The following is a 21,936-nucleotide window of genomic DNA, read 5'->3' as shown; positions in this document are numbered from 1 at the left end:
TTCTTTGTTTACTATATTGCATTTCTATTCATTCACTGATTTATTCATACATAACTCTACTTAGCCCACTTGGTTCACTTTAGCAGATTTTGATTCTCTCATTTATTTAGTCTTGTACTAAGTCTATCAGTACTTGTAGCACTTTGTTCACCATACATCCAAAAGTTAATATCGTTAAAAAGTTAATAATTTTAATTGTGCCATTATATCTGAATAAAAGTGAGATATATTAGCTACATAGTAGCATATCTTTAATTCTTTAACAAATGTGTTAACGTTGCTGAGGTTCACAATATAAGAGAGTAAATTGGAGGGAAATGGAAGAATTTGGTGGGAAAGTTCAAGACGCTTACACATTCAGAACTTAATAAGTGTTTCATTTTAAGTGTGCCATTATACCAGGCCATGGCAATATTGAACAGTGCGGTTTTGCAGGATTTCAATGAATCTCTGACATGTTAAATTTTCGTACCAGTACATATAAATAACATTTCCTACCAGTAATTCATTCCTGTTTCTCTTGTTTTTATCTGGTAATTACCTTTACCATTGTGTTTTTCTTCTTTACCTGGGATTAGTTGTGCAATCAAATTGACTTCTGCCAATAATACAGTATTTTGAACTACAGCATGAATTTCAGCTCCTCAAAACTAGTAACCGTGTATTAGTAGACCCTCTTAATTGAACCTTTAAAAATAGACTAAAAAAATTTGAATTTTACACAAGTATATACAGTACTCTAATCAATTTATACCTTCCCCTTTTCCAATCTTATTTTTCTTTTAATGGGATATCATTGAACTGAGCTTTCTCTATAAATCAAAATATCATAAGAAAGCCACTCACACCAGTAGTCATTTTGTTCATGGGATTCATTCATAGTCATCTCTTCACCTTTCACCTTCCCCAATTCCAGTTCCGCTTCCTTGGGATATACCTGGGTATAGTCTGGCACAATGCTATAGAATGGTAAAGAAAGGAAACAAGAGTTTGAACGAAATTTAAACACAGTGAATTCAATCCGACATCAAGACCAAAAGGTATGTGGATGCAGATTTCGGTTTGTGCATTATAATTAACCAGATACCAAGATTTCAACCGATATGTCAAATAACAATGATCTAGATAAGCAATCTATTGCTACAAAATGAGTTTTTTCAGGTTTTGAACCTTATGCATATGCCTGCAGATAGAATAGAAAATAGGAGGAATAAACCAGAACAGCTTTCGAGTCTGCTCCATCCTTCTGTACAATCAAGGTTGATCATCCAATTCAGTACCCTGTTCCTGTTTTCTCCCCATATACTTTGATCCCTTTAGCCTGAAGAACTATATCTAACTCCTTTTTGAAAACATTTAACGCTTTGGCCTCAACCACTCTCTGTGGTAGAGAATTCCACAGTTCATCACTGTCTCTGAAGAAATTTCTCCTCGTATCCTTAGACTGTAACCCCGGACTATGGGTTTGTGGTCATCAGAAAATCCTTCCTGTGTTTACCCTGTCTAGCCCTGTTAGAATTTTGTAAGTTTCTGTGAGATCCCCCCCTCATTCTTCTAAGCTCATGAATACAGATCGAGCCAATCTAGTCTTTCTTCATACTTCAATCCTAACATCTCAGGAATCAGTCTGGTAAACCTTTAGTACACTCCTTCCATAGCCAGAATGTCCTTTCCTAGATAAAGAGACCAACACTGCCATATTCAAATGAAGGCCAACATGCTATTTGCCTCCTTCACTGTCTGCTGCACCTGCATGCACTCTTTTAGCATCCGGTATACAAGGACACCCAGGCCTCTTTGTATCTTCCCCTTTCCCAATCTTATCACCATTCAGAAAATGGTCTGCCTTCTTGTTTTTGCAACTAAAGTGGATAATCTCACATTTACCCCTTTACATTTCATAACCCTACCTAGTTAAAACACCCTGCTCCTGCCTTCCCAATGTTAGAGTAGAGTAACATTATTTGTCATTTCTACCATATACAGCTGGTACAATAAAAATGAGACAGTGTTCCTCCAGGACCAAAGGCTATATGAACACACAGACTATACAAGAGTACAATCATACACAGGACTGCATAAAGTGCGTAGAGAAGTGCAAAACATGCAAGAAAGCACAATAATTCCTGACAAGACAAGACAAGACAAGACAATAGGCACAGTGGTGGTCAAATTACAATGTAAAAAGAATGATCATTAATAAACCATTGTTTTAGCAGCAATTCAAAACGCCACCTCAAAATTGTAAATGCAATTGAGTGTGGTCATCCAGTGTTCAGGAGCCTGATGGCTTGGGGGAAGAAAGTATTGCATAGTCAGGCCACAAGAGACCAAATGCTTCAGTATCTCCTGCCAGATGGCAGGAGGGAGAAGAAGAATTTGAATGGAGGACATGTAGGGTCGTCCACAATGTTGTTAGCCTTGTGGATGCAGCCTGTGGAGTAAATGTCTAATGGAGGGAAGAGAGATCCGGATGATCTTCTCAGCTGTCCTCACTATCCGTTGTAGGGTCTTACAATCAGAGACGTTGCAATTCCCAAATCAGACAGTGATGCAGCTGCTCAGGCTACTCTCAATGAACTCTGTGTAGAATGTGGTGAGGATGGGGGAATGGAGAATGGGGCTGGAAGATGGACTTTCCTCAACCTACTCAGAAAGTAGTGATGCCTTCTTGGCTATGGAACTAATGTTGAGGGACCAAGTAAGGGTCTCCGCCAGGTGGACGCCAAGAAATTTTGTACTCTTCATGATCTCCAAGGGTGAGCCATCAATGTCCAGCAGAGAGTGATTGTTCCATGCCTCCCTAAAGTCAACAACCATCTCTTTAATTTTGTCCACGTTCAGAGACAGGTGGTTGGTTCTTCACCAGTCCTTTCTTTAGCTGCTGCACCTCCACTCTGTATGCTGACTCATTCTTCCTGCTAATGAGACCCACTAACATAGTGTCATCTGCGAACTTAATAATATGATTTGAGTTGTGCATCACTGCACAGTCGTGTATCAGCAGGGTGAACAGCAGTGGACTAAGCACACAGCCCTGGGGGGGGGGGGGGGGGGGCATGCTCAGTGTGATGGCGTTAAGAGATGCTGTTCCCAATCCAGACCGAGGTCTCCTAGTCAAGAAGTCCAGGATCCAGTTACGGAGGTAAGTATTCAAGCCCAGCCAACTCAGCTTTCCATTCAGGTGCTGAGGAATAATGTTAAATACAGAACTTAAGTCTAATGAACAGTAATCTAACATAGGTGCCCTTCTTGTCCAAGTGGGTGAGGGCCAGGTGGAAATGGTATCATATGTTGAACAGTTGAGATGATACGTGAACTGCAGGATGTCCAGTGAGGGTGACAGCAGGGTCTTCATATGCCTCATCACAAGTCTCTCAAAACACTTCATGATGATGGGTGTTAACATGATGGGACGGTAGTCGTTGAGGCAGAACACTGAAGACTTCTTCGGCATGGGGACGATGGTAGTAGCCTTGAAGCACATTGGAACTACAGCACAACTCAGGAAGATGTTAAAAATGTCTGTGAGAACATCCACCAACATGTCAAGAGCATCCTGCCAGGCATGTTATCTGGTCCAGCAGCCTCATGTGGGTTGACTTTGCATAGAGATTTCCTCATGTCAGTCATGGTAAGACACAATACCTGGTCATTGGGAGGTTGTGGTGGAGGGGGGGTGGAGTCCTCACTGCCACATCATTTCGTGTCTCAAACCGTGCATAGTAGTTGTTCAACTCATCCACGAAGGAGGCATCACCAACATAAGCAGGAGATGCTTTTCTGTGGTGGGTGATGGCTTGATGCTCCACATATCACCGCTGTCCTAATAGCTGTGTATTCTGTGCGTGTGCACGCTTTGCCTCTTTGATGGCCTGGGACAGACTGGCCCTTGATGTTGTTAGGGCAGGAATCACAGGTTCCCAGCAGTGCACATACCTTTGCAGTCATCCAGTGTTTCTGGTCGGGGTGAGAAGTGATGGTCTTAGACACAGAGACGTCATCAATGCATTTGATAATGTAGTAAATCACCGACTCTGTGCACTCCTCTAAGTTGATGGAGTCACCATTGGTTGCCACCTCCTTAAACACACACCAGTGTGTTCAAAGCATTCTTGAAGAGCAGAAATGGCTCCTGTCAGCCAGGTTTTCACCTGCTTCAGAACTGGTTTGATATATCTAATGAGCAGTCTGTATGCCAGAATTAGGATAACACAGATGTGGTCTGAGAAGCCGAGGTGGGGCCAGGGCTCTGTTGCGTATGCATTGAGGATGTTTGTCTCAACCAGATCCAGCGTGTTCCCCCCTCTTGTAACAAAGTCCACATGCTGATGGAATTTAGGGAGCACAGACTGGAGATTCACATGGTTAAAATCTCTAGCAACAATAAACAGTCCATCGGGGAGTGTGTTCTGCAGTCCACTAATAGCCCATACAGTTCACAAAGTGCCTCCATAGCATTAGCACTGGGAGGAATGTACACCCAGACTATAAGGACAGCAGTGAATTCCCATGGCAAATAAAATGGTCTGCGTCTAACAATCACAAACTCCACCAGTGATGAGCAGTAACTGAAGACTAGCACAGAGTCCTTGCAACATTTTGTGTTGATGCAGACACACGGACCCACACCACGAATCTTACCACACAGAGCTGCATTTTTGTCAGCACAAACAAGGCAAGCCCATCTAACTGGATAGCTGTGTTTGGAACTCTGTCACCAAGTCACATTTCAATAAAAACAAAGACACAGCAATCCCTAAACTCATGCTAAGAAACCTGCCAGAGTCGGATGCAGTCCAACTTATTGTCCAGGGAGCAGAATGGACGGGAGAGCTGGCCAACTAGGGTTTGTTTTTAGCCTAGCACAAACTACTGCCCACTTACCACACATCCGCCTCCACACACACCGCTTCCGATGTATCAACATCCAGCCACTGACATTAGGCGAGGCCAAGGACTGGAGGCCTGGTCTCCACAGCAAGTCAAGATCGCATAACTCCTTCAACAGCTCTCCATTCAAATTCATTTTCAGCTGGTTCCTGGACTGTAGCAGTGTTTGCAGGCTGTAACAGTATCTGCAAACACTGGGTTTCCTGTTCCTGTTCCTCCTGTGCCTTAGAAAACTGAAATTAAAAAGCCCTAGGTCGGGAGAGGTGGCTGCGAGCTGCTGCCGCGCCATGTTGAGGATATTCTGGAATTATGAAAAATTCTGATGTTTCCGGAATTATCAAAGAAGTATAGTTAAAAACAAAACAAAAACATAAACAATGTTTTAACCCTTCTATGGTTTGCCTCCTGGGTAATTCACAGCAATTACTATAATATTCATTTAATTTCTAGATGATTGGCACCCTCTTGGACTTTCCATATCTCACCAAGCTGTTCTTGAGAATTCTCAGCAGGAATCAGGTACTTCCCAATGATGGGAAGGAGAAAGGGCCCATTCGGTTCTTCTATAGTAATTTGCAGATACTATCACTCCAATGATACACAACTGAAGTAAGCCATGAGCCTGTCCTCTCATGCAAGAAACATTCATGCATGGTAACAGTCACTCAGCAAAAGACTTAAAAACATTTATCTCCTGCGGACCAAAGAAAAATGCACACATGTTCATTGCTTAATTGTCTTGTGACCATTCACTGCAACCTCACGCTGCTCGATTTGAATAATTTTAAATATTCAGCTAGCAGTAATCACAATCACATATCAGTAGATCCAAAACACTAGATAAATCCAAACAAATGTAGATTATGGCTGCATAGTTTGTGCATGAAATGAACCTGACTTGGGAAACATTGAAGAATGGCCCAAAGAACAAAGTGGATTTCAAAGTTTTTAAACTCCTGCATTGGAGACTTTAGTGAAGGGATGTAGAAATGTAAAGTAGGGTCAAGACACACGCACAGAAAGACATTGTTGAAAGAGTTGAACACCAACCTGTCACAGGGATTGCACAGTGTTATAGCAATTCACTAATTCAACGTACAACAAAATAATTACTGAGCAGCTGATTCAGCAAGAGTGGCAGTAACTGTGTGGACCTGCTGCCATCTCTCATGAAGACAGAATTCACATAAAATAGCCCTGCCCTTGCTGATATTTACCTGCCATCCAATCTAGAATACAGCTGCTAGTGGCAGTGCAGTCTGCAGTGGGTCCTCTGGCTCATAGCTGCTCAAGGTCATTTCACCATGGAAAGCTGCATTCTCCTCCACTGAAAGTCAGCAGCTTTCTAATAGCTATGCTACACCCACTAGAGTAACACTGCATAGATGCACTAGGAATGCCAAAGCCAAAAGAGGATTACTTTTTTCTTTCGATCGTGAAACATAGGCTTTACTGCTGGATCAACATTTACTGCCTGTACCTAGCTGACCTTGAGAAGGAAAGTGGTGGTGAATTGTCATCTTGAACTGGCAGATGGAGTTTAATTTAGATAAGTGTGAGGTGTTGCATTCTAGTAAGGCAAATCAGGAAAGGACTTGGGAGTGTTGCCGAACAAACAGACCTGGGGTGCAAGTGCATAGCTCCTTGAAAATGGAGTCGCAAGTAGGCAGGGTGATGAAGGACGCATTTGACACACTGGAAAAAGCACAGCAGGCAGAATTCTGGAGCAAGACAGTCAATGCTTTGGGCATAACCCTTCTTCAGGGCTGGGGAGGGGAAGGCAGCTGAGAGATTAATTGGGGGGGGTGGGGGGGGGGGGGGGAGGAGAGAAGAGCAAGAGGAAAGTTTGGTGGGATGGTAATAGGTGGGCAAAGGTAGGAGGTGATGCTGATAAATTGTGGGAAGTGTGAATTGGATAGGTGGGAAAGAGGATGGACAGGTAGGTCCGGTCAAGTCAAGAGGGTGGATCTGAGTTGGAGTGGCTGAGATGGGGGAAGAGAGAGCACGAGAGAGAGCAAGAGCGATTTGGAAACTGGTGAATTCAATGCTGTGTGATTGTAGGCACCCAAGGTGGAAGATGAGATGTTCCTCCTCTCGTTTGCAGGTGGCCTTGTGTAGGCAGTGGAGAAGGCCCAGAATGGATATGTCCTCAGGGAAGTGGGAGGGGGAGTTGAAGTGGATGGCCATAGGAGGGTAGGGTTGGTTGGTGCGTACAGACCAGAGCTGTTCCCATTCTGGTTCTGTCCGATGTAGAAGCAACCACATCAAGGTCTCAATGCAATAAGTGAGGTTGGAGGATATACAAGTAAATCTCTGTTGGAGTTGGAATAATCCTTTGGGGCCTTGGACTGAGGTGACAGGGGAGGTGTGGGTGCAGGTTTTGCACCTCTTATGGTGGCAGGGCAAGGTGCCAGGTATGGAGAGGGGGTTGGTGGTGAGTATGGACTTAACAAGGGAGTCACGGAGGTAATAGTCCATACTGAATGCAGATAGGAGTGGGGAGGGAAATATATTTTTGGTAGTGGGATCTATTGTAGGTGGTGAAAATGGTGGAGAGTGATGTGCTGGATTTGGAGATTGGTGGGGTGGTGGTGGTATGTGTGGACCAGGGGAATTCTATCCTTGTTGGGGTTGGGTTAGGGGGAAAGAGGTGCAGGAAATGGATGAGATGCAATTGAGGGCACCATTGATTACAAGGGAGGGAAAATTATGTTCCTTGAAGTAGGCGGACATTCCTTGAAGTGGAATTGCTCATCTTAAGAGCAGATACAGTGGAGGCAGAGGAATTGAGAGTAGGGGAGGGAGGAAGTGTATTCTAGTTAGCCATGGGAGTCGGTGTGAATTGAATTGAATTGACTTGAAATAATTGAATTGAATTTATTGTCACGTGTACCAGGGCACAGTGAAAAGCTTTGTCTTGCGAGCAATACAGGCAGATCACAGAGTTAAGTTGCATAGATAAGTAAATAATGGGTAAACAGTGGCAAAAACAAAAAGACAGGTACTGGCAAATGCGAAGAGTTTGTGAGTCCATTCAATAGTCTAACAACAGTAGGGTAGAAACTGTTGCAAAACCGCCTGGTGTGCACACTCAGGCTTCTGTATCTTCTCCCCGATGGTAGAGGTTGTAGAAAAACATTGCCAGGGTGGGAGGGATCTTTGAGAATGCTGGCGGTCTTTCCTTGACAGCGGGCCTGGTAGATGGATTCTATAGATGGGAGGTTGGCCTTAGTGATTGTCCGGGCAGAGTTCACCACTCTCTGTAACCGTCTCAGATCTTGAATGGTACTGTTACCATACCAGTTAGTGATACATCCAGACAGAATGCTCTCGATGGCGCACCCATAAAAGTTGGCACCAAATTTCCTCAGCTGCCTGAAGAGGAGATATTGTTGAGCCTTTGTAACTAGTGCGTCCACATGAAGAATCCAAGAAAAAGTGTGTTGTGGATGACCACTCCCAGGAGCTTGACACTCTCCACTCGTTCCCCCTCTGTGCTGTTAATGTGTAGGGGGGCATGAGTAACATCCTGGCGAAAGTTAATAATGAGTTCCTTGGTTTTGCCGGCATTGAGAGCTAGGTTGTTCTCAGTGTACCATTCTTCCAGATCTTCCACCTCCCATCTATAGTCTGTTTCATCGCCATCTGAGATTCGACCGACTATCAGTGGACTTGTAAATGGCATTAGTCTGGTATTTGGCGATGCAGTCATGGGTATACAGTAAGTAAAGTAGCAGGCTGAGTACACACCCCTGGGAGGCTCCAGTGTTGAGTGTTAGTGACGATGAAATATTGTCCTCATTCTTCACGGATTGTAGCCTGTGAGTCAGGAAACTGAGGATCCAGTTGCAGAGAGTGGGGCTTAGTCCAAGATCACAAAGTTTAGTAATCAGTCTTGAGGAGATAATAGTTGTTGAAGGCTGAACTGTAGTCAATAAGTAGGATTCTTACATAGCTGTTCTTGTTGTCAAGATGTTCTCGGGAGAGGTGAACGGCAAGTGATATGGATCTGTTGGTCCGATAGGCAAACTGGAGTGGGTCAACAGTAGTGAGGAGGCTGGAGTTGATTAATGCCATGACCAGCCTTTCAAAGCACTTCATGACCACCAAAGTTAGGGCCACTGGGCAGTTGTCATTGAGACACGTTGCATGAGCCTTCTTAGGCACAGAGATGATGTTGGCCCTCTTGAAACAGGCAGGGACAGTGGCCTGCTGCTGGGAGAGGTTGAAGACCTTTGAGAAGACCTCTGCCAATTGATATCCATATGCTCCAAGAGCACGGCCTGGTACTCCGTCTGGTCCCATTGCTTTCCTTGGATTCACACGAAGGAAAACTGATCTGACCTCTGATGCAGTGACTGTTGGCATAGGTTCATCAGGACTTGTCGGAATAGGTTTTACCTCTTCGCTGAAGTAAATGCCAGTGTTGAGTCGGTCGCTAGAGATGGAGACAGAGAGTGAAGGTGAGGGAGATGGCAGAGATGGACCAGGTGAATTGTGCTTATGTGGTGAATGAACTGCATCAAACTCCTCGTGGGAGCTTAAGACAGCACCGATACAGTCATCAATGTAGTAGAGAAAGAAGTGGTGGATGGTGCCAGTGTAGCTGTGGAAAAGGGACTGTTCCACGTATCCTACGAAGAGACAGGCATAGCTGGGACCGATGTGGGTACCCATAACCACCCTTCTGGTTTGTAGGAAGTGGGAGGATTGAAAGGAGAAGTTAAGGGTAAGAACCAGTTCTGCCAATCGAATGAGTGTCAGTGGAGGGTGACTGGGTGGGTTAATGGAAGAGGAAGAAACAGAGGACTTTTAGGCCTTGCTCATGGGGAGTGCAGGTGTAGAGGGACTGGATGCCCACAGTGAAGATGAGGTTTTGGGGACTGGGAAATCAGAAGTTATGCAGGGGGTGGAGGGCACGCGTGGTGTCTCAAACAGGGAGTTCCTGGATCAAGTGGGACAGGATGGAGTCCAAGATAAGCAGAGATGAGTTCAGAAGGACAGGAGCAAGTGGAGACAATTGGTTGACCAGGCAGTCGGGTTTCTGGATTTTTGGCAAGAGACAGAACTGGGTAGTGCAGGGTTGCAGAGCTAAGAGGTTGAAGGCTGGGGGTGGTCCTGGATGGTGTCAAACTCAGTGTTTTTGGAGCTACCCACATCCAGGTAAGTGGCAAGTATTCAATCACACTCCTGATTTGTGGACAGGTACCAAGGAGTCACCAAAAAATTACTCGCCTCTGATCTGTTATTTTCATCACAGTATTTATTTGGTTGTGCAACTTCATTTTCTGTTCAGTGATAACCTCCCAGGATGTTGATACTGGGGGATTCAGCAATGATGCCAAAGAATGTCAAGCAAAGATGGTTAGATTCTCTCTCGTTGCAGATGATCATTGCCTGGCACTTACATGGTGCAAACATTTCTTGCAACTTGCTTGGATATTTTGTCTAGGCTTTGCCGCGTATGGACACATGCTAGCTCAGTATCTAAGGTGTTGCAAATGATGCTGAATATTGTGCAATTATCAGAAAACATCCCTACTTCTGATCCAATGATAGAGGGATGAAGGAAAACAAAGTAGCTAATGATGGATGAAATTAGGAAACTACATTGAGAAACCCTGCAGTGATGTCCTGGGGATGAGACGATTGTCCTTCAACAACTATAACAAGCTTCCTTTAGTATCAAGTACGAATCCCAACACCTATACTTCCTCCTTGCTCTAGTTTTGCTCAGAATCTTTGATGCCAGACTCGGTCAAATGCTGTCTTGATGTTTAGGGCAATTAGTCTTACCTCAGTTCTGAAATTCAACTCATTTACCCATTTTTAGACTTGTAATAACTTCATGAGCTGAGTGGCAATGGTGGAACCCAAAGTGTGCATCAGTTCGCACGTTATTCCTTTGCAAATGCCACTGTTGAAGATCTCTTCCATCACCTTGTTGATGATCAAGACTAAACAGATAGGGCAGTAATTAGTCACATTGGAATTGTCCTGTTTTTATGCACACAGGACATACCTGGATAATTTTCAATACTGCTGGGTCGATGCCAATGATGTATCTGTACTGCAACAGCTTAGCTCGGGGCTTGGCTAGTTCTAGCACAGAAGTCTATGGTATTATTGTAAGAATATTGTTGGGCCAATAGCCTTTGCAGTATCCAATGCCTTCAACCATTTTTTGATATCATGAGGAGCAAACTGTATTCGCTGAAGACTGACTTCTGATGCCAGGGACCTGAAGAGGTGGTCAAGGGAGATTATCTATTTGGCCCTTCTGGCTGAAGATCAATACAAATGACACAAGCCTTGTTTTGTACTGGGTTTCCACATTGCTAAAGCTGGGGAAATTTGCAGAGTCTCTTCCTCCTGTTAGTATTTTAATTGTGCGCCACTATTCAGAACTGCACATGGCAAGTCTGCACAGCCTAGATCTTATCTGCTAATTGTGGGATTGTTTAGCCCTGTTTATGCTACATCTGTGTTTGGCACACAAGCAATTCTGCCTTCATAAGGTTGACCCCTCTATTTTAAATTATCAGCAGGAGGTTTTCTTACCAATGCTGACCTGATGCGAAGATATATTATGAGATCTGGAGTCAACAATAAGAACTCTCAGGGTAACTCCCATCAAACATTGTACCACTGTACCACCACCTTTGGCTTTCTGGGCACCACCCACGCCCTCCACCTCTTCCAAGAATTTCTACCTACCTCGACACTGTCCTATTCCCCCTAGTCCAGGAACCCCCCACATACGTTCGAGACACCACCCACGCCCTCCACCTCCTTCAAGACTTCCGTTTCCCAACGCCTCATCTTCACCATGGATATCCAATCCCTCTACACCTCCATCCGCCATGACCAGGGCCTCCAAGCCCTCCATTTTTTCCTCTCCCGACATCCCCAACAGTACCCTTCCACCAACACTCTCATTCATTTGGCCGAACTGGTCCTCACCCTTAATTTCTCCTTCGAATCCTCCCACTTCCTCCAGACCAAAGGGGTAGCCATGGCACCCGTATGGGCCCCAGCTATGCCTCTCTTTGTTGGCTATGTAGAACAGTCGATCATCCGTAATTACACCAGCACCATTCCCCACCTCTTCCTCCGCTACATTGATGACTGCATTGGTGCCATCTTGTGCTCTCGCGAGGAGGTTGAGCAATTCATCAACTTCATCAACACATTCCACTCTGACCTTAAATTTACCTGGACCATCTCTGACACCTCCCTCCCCTTCCTGAAATTCGCCATCTCCATTAATGATGACCGACTTGATAACGACATTTTTTTTTACAAACCCACCAACTCCCACAGCTACCTGGATTATACCTCTTCCCACCCTACCTCCTGCAAAAATGCCATCCCATATTCCCAATTCCTCTGCCGTATCTGCTCCCAGGAGGACCAGTTCCACCACAGAACACACCAGATGGCCTCCTTCTTTAGGAACCACAATTTCCCTTCCCACGTGGTTAAAGATGCCCTCCAACTCCTCTCGTCCACATCCCGCACCTCTGCCCTCAGACCCCACCCTTCCAACTGTAACAAGGACAGAACGCCCCTGGTGCTCACTTTTCATTCTACCAACCTTCGCATTAAACCAAATCATCCGCCGACATTTCCGCCACCTCCAAACAGACCCCACCACCAGGGATATATTTCCCTCCCCACACCTTTCCGCCTTCCGCAAAGACCGTTCCCTCTGACTACCTGGTCAGGTCCACGCCCCCCTTCAACCCACCCTCCCATCCTGGCACCTTCCCCTGCCACCGCAGGAATTGCAAAACCTGTGCCCACACCTCCTCCCTCACCTCCATCCAAGGTACTAAAGGAGCCTTCCACATCCAAAGTTTTATCTGCACATCCACCAATATCATTTATTATATCCTTCGCTCCCGATGCGGTCTCCTCTACAGTGGGGAGACTGGACGCCTCCTAGCAGAGCGCTTTAGGGAACAGCTCCGGGACACCCACACCAACCAACCACACCACCCTGTGGCCCAACATTTCAACTCTCCCTCCCACTCTGCCAAGGACATGGAGGTCCTGGGCCTCCTTCACCACCAGACGCCTGGAGGAAGAACGCCTCATCTTCCGCCTCGGAACACTTCAACCCCAGGGCATCAATGTGGACTTCAACAGTTTCCTCATTTCTCCTTCCCCAACTTCACCCCAGTTCCAAACTTCCAGCTCAGCACTGTCCCCATGACTTGTCCTAGTGGCCTATCTTCTTTTCCACCTATCCACTCCACCCTCCCACCTCCCCTCCCCCCCCCGACCTATCACCTTCATCACCACCCCCACTCACCTATTATACTCTATGCTCCCCACCCCCACCCTCCTCTCACTTATCTCTCCACCCTTCAGGCTCTCTGCCTGTATTCCTGATGAAGGGCTTTTGCCCGAAACGTTGATTTTACTGTGCCTCAGATGCTGCCTGAACTGCTGTGCCTTTCCAGCACCACTAATCCAGAATGGGGTACAACACAACTAGAAAGAATGGTGCTGGTGACTGGGACACAGTGATACACAGATTGTACCATACAGACGATGTCAGGCTGTTGCTTGACTAGTCTGTATGACACTTCTCTCAATTTTGGATCCCATTTATTAGTAAGGAAGATTCTGAAAGATCAATAGAGCTGGATTGTCATTTCTCATACATAGGTTGATTCAGAATGGCTTGTCAGTTTGGATACAATAACGAATTCACCTGATGCATGGTTAGTTTTACCTTGCCAGATTCTTAATATATCATCCAGTCCTGCAGGTAGTATGTACAACTGACCACCACCTGCTGTCAAGATGGTCATAGTGCTATCCTCCGGGAAGGATAAAAGAGAGTATAGGGCAAAGATATTCATACATTCACACATACAATTCACCAGCCATGAAATAGGAAGTCACATGTTGTACTTTAGAGTTAGCAGATATAATGGCCGTTGCTGGCACTGCACTCTCATAGACCCAGGATCACGAAGGGTCCCAGGAGAAAAGTAAAAAGTGGGTGAAATCAGATTCCTGTTATCACATTTGCATTTCTTTGAGTTCATTTTTGTTGACAGTTCTTTCTTTGGTTTCCCATTCATTCCTTGTTAATCATATCATGTCAAAGGCTGATAACATATCCCAAGGTTTTCTAAGAGGTGGCTCCCTCTTAGCTACTATGCCATTAAGCTTGCATTGCCAAATTATAGTGCAATGAACTGAGTCAGCCACAATGAACTGTCAGCCACTTTTGTATAAACAAGCACACATTCAAGGCTAAATTTGGACCCAGAGATCATAACAACTAACCTGGATCAATGAAAGCCATTTCCCCAAGTCTTTTTTGGGGCAGTCATTAAATAATTGTCCCATCATGGTTAATGATGCTGAAACTTAAGGTTGGGAAAGCAAGAATCAGACAGGGCTTTAGAGGGTTACAAGGTAGCCAATAAGGAACTGAAGAATGGACTTAGGAGAGCTAGAAGGGGGTTTCAGCAGATAGGATTAAGGAAAACCCTAAGGCATTCTACACTTATGTGAGGAACAAGAGGATGGCCAGAGTGAGGGTGGGGTTGATCAGCGATAGTGAAAGGAACGCGTGCCTGGAGTCGGAGGAAGTAGGGGAGATCCTTAATGAATACTTTGCTTCAGTATTCACTACTGAGAGGGACCTTGATGTTTCTGAGGACAGTGTGGAAAAGACTGATATGCTAGAGCAGGTTGATGTTAGGAAGGAGGATGCGCTGAAAATTTTGAAAACCATAATGATAGATAAATCCTCTGGGCCAGATGGAATATACCCTAGGTTACTACATGAAGCAAGGGAAAGGATTGCTGTGCCTTTGGCAATGATCTTTGCGTCCTCACTGTCTACTGGAGTAGTGCCAGAATGTTAGCCTCTTCTTCAAAAAAAAGGGAATAGGGATAATCCTGGGAACTACAGATCAGTCAGTCTTTCGTCAGTTGTGGGCAAAGTATTGGAGTGGATTCTGACAAACAGGATTTATAGTTACTTGGAAAACCACAGTTTGATTGGAGATAGCCAGCAGGTCATGCCTCACAAACCTTACTGAACTCTTTGAGGATGTGACAAAACACACTGAAGAAGGTGGAGCAGAGGATGTGGTATACATGGATTTTAGCCAGGCATTTGATAAGGTTCCCCATGGTAGGCTCAAAAAGTAAGGAGGTATGGAATACAGAGAAACCTGTCTGTCTGGATACAGAATTGGTTGGCCCATAGAAGGCAAAGCGTGGTTGTAGGTGGAAAGTATTCAGCCTGGAGCTCAGTGACTAGTGGTATTCCACAGGGATTGGTTCTGGGCCCTCTGCTCTTTGTGATTTTTATAAATGACAGTGATGGGGAACTGGAAGGGTGGGTTAGTAAGTTTGCCAATGACAAAGTTTGGTGGAGTTGTTGTAGGTTGCAACAGAACATTGACAGAATGCAGAACTGAGCTGATTAGTGGAAGATGGAGTTCAACCTGGAAAAGTGTGAAGTCATTCACTGAGAGGTCAAATTTGAACACAGAATATGGGGTTCCTGGCAGTGTGGAGGAACAGAGGGATCTTGGGGTCCATGTCCATGTCCATACATCCCTCAAAGTTGCCACCCAGGTTGATAGGATTGTTAAAAAGGCATATGGGGTGTTCACTTTTATTAGAAGGGAGATTGAAATTAAGAACCACAAGGTTATACTACAGCTCTATAGAACCCTGGTTAGACCACACTTTGAACAGTGTTCAGTTCTGGTCGCCTTATTATAGGAGAGCTGTGGAAGCTTTAGAAAGGATGTTGAGGAGATTTCCCACGATGCTGCCTGGACTGGAGAGCACTTCTTCTGAAGAAAGGTTGAGCGCGCTCGGGCTTTTCTCACTGGACCGAAGAAAGCGGAGAGCTGACATGATGGAGGTGTACAAGATGTTGAGAGGCATAGATACAGAGGATAGCCAGAGACTTTTTCCCCATAGCTGAAATGTCTATCATAAGGGAGAATAATTTTAAAGGTAACTGGAGGAACGTTCAGGGGAGATGTCACAGGTAGGTTCTTTAGAGTAGCAGGTGTGTGGAATGCACTGTGGCAATGGTAGTAGAGTCAGCTACTTTAGAGACATTGATTGGCACATGTAAGATAGTACAGTGATGGGTATGTAGGTTAGTCTAATCTTAGAGTAGCATAAAATGCCAGCACAACATCAAGGGCCGAAGGGCCTGTACTGATCTGTACTGTTCTGTGTTCTAAACAACTTCTACATCACACCACACTGTGAACAATTTCATAAACAAACTTCAGTACATCCATGGTATCCTTCAGCATATAATGCATATAGTACAAAGATCACCTTAATGCACTATCTTTCTCATAAAAGCAAGCACCAAGAAGTATCATTCCTGAAGCAAGAAACAGAGCAAGTTGCCATGTCAACACTACTTGACAATGGCCTGACATAGTCTGTCCACTAAATTTATCCCTTTCTCACATGCGCTGTGATTAGCTCAGTGACCATATCTTAAACGGATTCAAGTTTTCTAAAGTTATACTTTTTGATTGGCATGTTCTTTCAATAAGGTAAATGTTAAACGTCTTGCCGATAATTTTGCTTGACAGAGCCTGGCTGTTTTCCATGAGTGCGCAGTCCATTTCGGAGTATGTCGCTGCTTTCTTATGTCTATCTTTCTATCATAAGGACAGATGGCACATCATCAATATTGTGTTAGATTGTTTAATAAGTCCATCCCTGGCAAAATAGCGTGTCTCTCATTTATCTGCTATTTCAGAGTACATTCCTAGATGATCACAAATACAAAATAAAACATCAATACAAGTCAGCTATGAAAAATACCCCAAAAAAATGTATGTAAACATGTAGTCAAAATGGAGCTTCAGCAATCTGATCTGTGCTATAAACTATCAATAAGTCAGTTAACCTTGAATTACAGTGTTTCAATTGTTTGGCTGTTATAATCACTATTAATTTTATCAGTTCACTCTCTATACTAAATTTTCTTATTATCTATGTGTATATGATTCTAATTATGATCCTAAAGTTGTCTAAACAATTGTGAGTTCATGAATTTAATGCATATGTCTTTTCAGCAAGAAAAGGACATGGCATGAAAAGACTCTCAGAACTGTTCCAGTTCAGGTGGTAGCTATTTGGTCTATCATGTCTGTCCCTGCCAATTCACTCATCAGCAGTTTGCAAACATCTTAAGGGAAGATGGCTAGTGCAAATACTAACCTGATCCAAACTGTTAATAGCCTCTGGTGTGATATATTAAAATATATTTTCCATAAATATGTTACCTAAGCATGCTTCACACTAAAGTCTAGCTTCTCGCCAGTTCTTGATCTGTAAGCAAGATCAGGTATTGATCAGGTATATCAATATATGAACTTTGATATTTTAACTGTATTCATTTTTTTTAAAACATTCTTTATTTTCCCTAAAAGTAAGTTTCTGTTAAATATTGTAACTATAGTACCAATGCACAGATCAAAGTTAGGTTCTGCTGTGTCAGAAAGTCAAAATTATTGTCCAACCACAGCAGCTATACGTCCATGATGAGTTCATCGCAAATGCAGCAAATACAGCAAACCTATTGATTTTTGTTGCCATTACGTCTAGTGAATGCTTTATTTTACTTGTCAGTTGCACACCCTTTGGCCTTATCAAGTCTAACTTGATCCATCCTTGCTCCATCTATGTTAACCTGATGAGCATCTATGAATTATACAGTTACAATGCTGAAGTCGAATCTCTGTTAACTAAAACCAAACGCCCAAAAAAGCTTGCCTTGCCTCTTAATCTGTTCAAATGTGAGTGTGAGTGAGTGACACAGAACTCCTAATTTCCACTATTCAAAATAAAATTATTTTCTTAATTCTAATAGTTAACACTAAACAAAAACTATTCACAAATCCAAGTCCCTTTTTTTTAACTGCTTATTATCTGGCTCCAACTCTATAAAAATATGCTGTTCCAATAACACACATATTGAACATTACATTAACTTAATCTCAAGACCATACAGTCTCTGTCGTCTTTGGTGTCTTCAAATCTTTTAGCTGCTGATCTCCCTGGGTTGTCGTCTTCTTTCTTTTTTACTGTAAATATGTTTTACATGGAAAGGTTCCATTTGATAGAGAAGGTTTTCTAATTACATCTAACATCTTGCTCTCAAAGGACAGTTAGCTCTCTGGTTCTATGGAAGTTGCTCTCCCTCTATTTTTCAAAATATCAGGTTTATGTACCCCCATGACACATTAAATTCTCATAATGTGATTAGTTTCCAGGTGTCAATACAATAAAATTCAAATTCCATTGGCTTCTGGTAACCTGGGCATTATTTAAACTAATTGGTTAAATTCGAATTGTTGTCAAAACAACAACCAAAACTCAGGTATCCATTTAACAGCCAATTGTTACATTGGAACAGCTGACCTTTAGCTGATAGCTGTGGCTATAGTTTAAATTCAGAAATGCACTATCTTAAAAAGTGACCATATATGCTTTCGACTTCGTAACAATACCTTTTAATCACCTTTGCGTTCCTTTGAAAAAAAAATCAAAGTCTCTAAAATCACTGATAGTTCATTATGTATTAATATTTGTGTTTGTTAATCATTGTGACTAGCTTATCTACAGTGATACAGTGAGTACACAACAGTAGCAAAAGCACAAACAAATAGCCTGTTCACAATAGTGTTATAACATTTGCACCACACAAATGCTAGGCAATGACCATCTCCAATAAGAGACAATCTAACCATTACCCCGTGACATTCCATGGTGTTCCCATCACTGAATCTCCCAAAAGAAACATTCTGGGTTACCATTGACCAGAAACTCAACTGGGCTCACCACATAAACACAGTGGTCACAAAAGCAGGTCAGAAGCTTGGAATACTGCAGCAAATAACTCACTTCCTGACTCCCCAGAGCCTGTCCACCATTTACAAGGCACAAGTCAGGGGTGTGGTGAAACAGACCCAACTTACCTGGATGGGTGCACACCACCAACATTCAATAAGGTTGTCATCATCCAGGACAAAGTAGCATGCTTTATTGGTGCAACATCCACACTCTCCACCACTGACACTCAGTAGCAGTAGTGTGTAGTACCTACAAGATGCCCTGCAGAAATTCAAAGATCCTCAGACAGTACCTTCCAAACCCACAACTACTTCCATTGAAAAGGACAAGGGCAGCAGATATATGGCAACACTACCACTTCCAAATTCCCTTCCAACTCACTCACCACCCAGACTTGGAAACAGATCACTGTTCCTTCACTGTCGCTGCATGAAAATCCTGGAACTCCCTCTCTTAGGGCATCGTAGATCAACTAGCCCAATCAAGCATGTGGACTTCAGCAGTTCGAGAAGGCAGCTCACCATCACCTTCTCAAGGGCCACTAGGGATGGGTAATAAATGCTGGCCAGTTAGTGATGCCCACATCCCACGAATGAATTAAAACAAAAACAAGAAATTTAACTCCCATTTAAAAAAATATAGAGGTGAATAAGATTAAATAAATCTTATGTTGTTGCACATCTTGTGGTCTTATCAAGTGACACATTATCAACAATACTATTCAGTTTGCTGTACTTCATCGTCAAACTCTTACAAACTACAATAATGTATGAATCACTAAAGCCTATACCATGCACACCTGCTTAAATTTCAAATCAATTTGTACACAGCTGTTTAGATTCAAATTTTGTGAAGTGAAAAAAATGAAAATTAGAGTGGAGGCTTATTTTGTTACTTACCATTGTCCATACTTGGCTTCCTCTTCAGGCAAAATTTTCTCAATCTTCACTTTCACACCTGCTTGCCTGTGATCTAATTGGTCTTTAATTTGTTTTGAAGGCCAGTTTTCATTCATTTTATCTGCAAAAAATTAAATCTGGATTAAATTGGCTTTAAAAAGCAAGCTAACATCAAACTAAAAGGTATTTATGTTATGAATTGTAAGGTTATTCATCTTGGGAGTGCACTCACTAATAGCATCAAGTGCTTTTCACAACAGTTAAAAATATTCAAAGTATCTGGTTAAGATTCAGCCACTGTCTTTTTCCTAGTCCTAATCCAAAGAAAAGATGAACTGCAGAGATTCTGAAAATACCGAAGAAAAATGAAGATCAAATAATATTCAAATGTGATAATGTAAGCACTGATAGTGTATTTTTAGTGTTATTTTGAGAAATCAACAAAAGGACAAATGCTTTTGTTGTTGAGAGACTTTAAAAAGGAATCTGAATCCCGTATTAAGTAGCACAAATCTATCTATATTTGGAGTTAATTTACCACATGTGGGAGAAGTCAGAGACTTTCAGCATCTGGTTTTCACAAGGGCACAGTGCCCCCTCAATTACAGCTCAGATTGGAGGTCAGCCTCACTCTACCTTTCCCAATAAAGTACAGGATATTGATATACAACACATTATGATGGCTACATGCAACATTGACATCAATGCTTGCCACATCCAATCATGTGAATAAAGATCAATGATGGACAACTTGATGGTCCACCTTAGGTCCTCCCAGCAGTTCATGATGTTTGCCAGACCCCCTATCTCCTGTCCTTGGGTTCTTAAGATAATTGACCACATTCCAACACCGATTGGTGTGCCCCTTCCTGGACATTATATACTTGCTTATTACCAATGACTTCTCAAATTCAAATTCAATCACACAATTTATATCTCTTGCCAATCCTAATACTGAAGATTAAAAAGGATATTCATTTCTATCAACTGTTATAATATTTGTAATGTCAGCTCTAATATAAAGTCACTTATAAAATTACACGTAGTTAAACCTCATACTAATGATTCCATGACAAAGCTAACAATTTCAGGAGCAGCTTCTCTTTTATCCAACTTGCAAAGCAGCACTTAATTTATTCTCGAGGTCATACTGAGCCTATTTCAAAACTGTTTCTGCCTCGCCTTGGTATATTACCGAACGGTCGTCTCTTCAGAGGTTATCTTGTTTAGACCTTTTCGTTGTTCTCATCTTCCTGCTGAAGAAGAAAAGTTTCTTCAAGGGTGTCTCTGCATCAAAAGCTAACTGCCTTCAGAAATTTAATTCCCCAATATCTAATAAATTTAAATTTATTATTGCACAAATTTGTGTCTACTCTAATATGTAATTATAATTATTTAAAAGTAATATCTTAGGTAGGACAAACTTCCCCTTTCGATTTCATTTAAAACTGGAAATCTCAAATTGGATGGTTTTCACCTGAGCTGCCTTATCAGAATCTTACTGTTTGCATTCTAGTCCCATTTTACGAAGACTCAGAGGCATTTTGTAATCTGTCCACAAAGGCCATGATTTGAGCTATATGAAATGCTGCATCAGCCAAAATTTCCTTTGATTGTCTGGGTCAGTTAAAAAGAAAACCCCGAATAGCCATTTTGTTATGTTCAGCCACAGGCAACTACAACAAGCGTTATCAGTGAAATCAGTTTCCATTTGCATGCTGACAACATCTAGCTCTACCTCAGCACCATTTGTCGACCCCTCTTACTGTCACTAAATTGTCTAATTGTTTATCTAACATCCCATACAGGGGATGAAAAGAACTTTTTTCCTATTAAATAGAAGACTGAGGCATTGTTTTTGGTCACCACCATAAACTCCATCCCACTCCTTGGCAACTGTCTGGGACTAAACAAGATTGCTCACATTATTGTTATACTTAACTCAAGACGATCGTTCGATAATACGTCTGCACCATCACTTAAAAACAATTATTTTCACCTCCGTAACATATCCCACTTCCATCCCTGCTTCAGCTCATATATTGCTGAAACATAATTTAGAGCCGTTCCTAAACCTAAACCCGATTATTTCAATGCACTCAGAGTTGATCTCCTACAGTCTATGCTAAGTAATATAGAGGTCACTCAAAACACTGCATCCCTATCTTTACTTGCAAACCCTACATGGCATGCATCAATTCAAAAAGAGAGAAAAAAACGACAGATGGCAGCTTACATTGCTGGAACTGAAAATGGAGGCCTTTGACTC

At 42.8% G+C, this 21,936-nt stretch overlaps 1 protein-coding gene across 8 annotated transcripts in view; it reads right to left on the bottom strand.

Annotated features, from left to right (window-relative positions):
* The window catches only part of prdm11 (PR domain containing 11), a 185,331-nt gene that overhangs the window by 132,557 nt on the left and 30,838 nt on the right, over positions 1-21,936 (bottom strand). For 7 of the 8 annotated variants that reach the window (XM_072591825.1, XM_072591827.1, XM_072591823.1 and 4 more), the window contains 2 exons: positions 19,668-19,788; positions 847-959 (listed from right to left, as the gene is read on the bottom strand). In XM_072591825.1, the coding sequence (XP_072447926.1) occupies positions 847-959; positions 19,668-19,783 (229 nt within the window). In that variant the 5' untranslated portion in view covers positions 19,784-19,788. Of the gene's footprint in view, positions 1-846; positions 960-19,667; positions 19,789-21,936 lie in introns of those variants that run through there. The other variant, XM_072591824.1, reaches the window with a different exon arrangement.

This window comes from Chiloscyllium punctatum, chromosome 22 (genome assembly GCF_047496795.1).
Source record: "Chiloscyllium punctatum isolate Juve2018m chromosome 22, sChiPun1.3, whole genome shotgun sequence".
Taxonomy (NCBI): domain Eukaryota; kingdom Metazoa; phylum Chordata; class Chondrichthyes; order Orectolobiformes; family Hemiscylliidae; genus Chiloscyllium; species Chiloscyllium punctatum.
The sequence above is the reverse complement of the archived record's forward strand: the minus strand, read 5'-3'. Positions and strand labels throughout refer to the sequence as shown.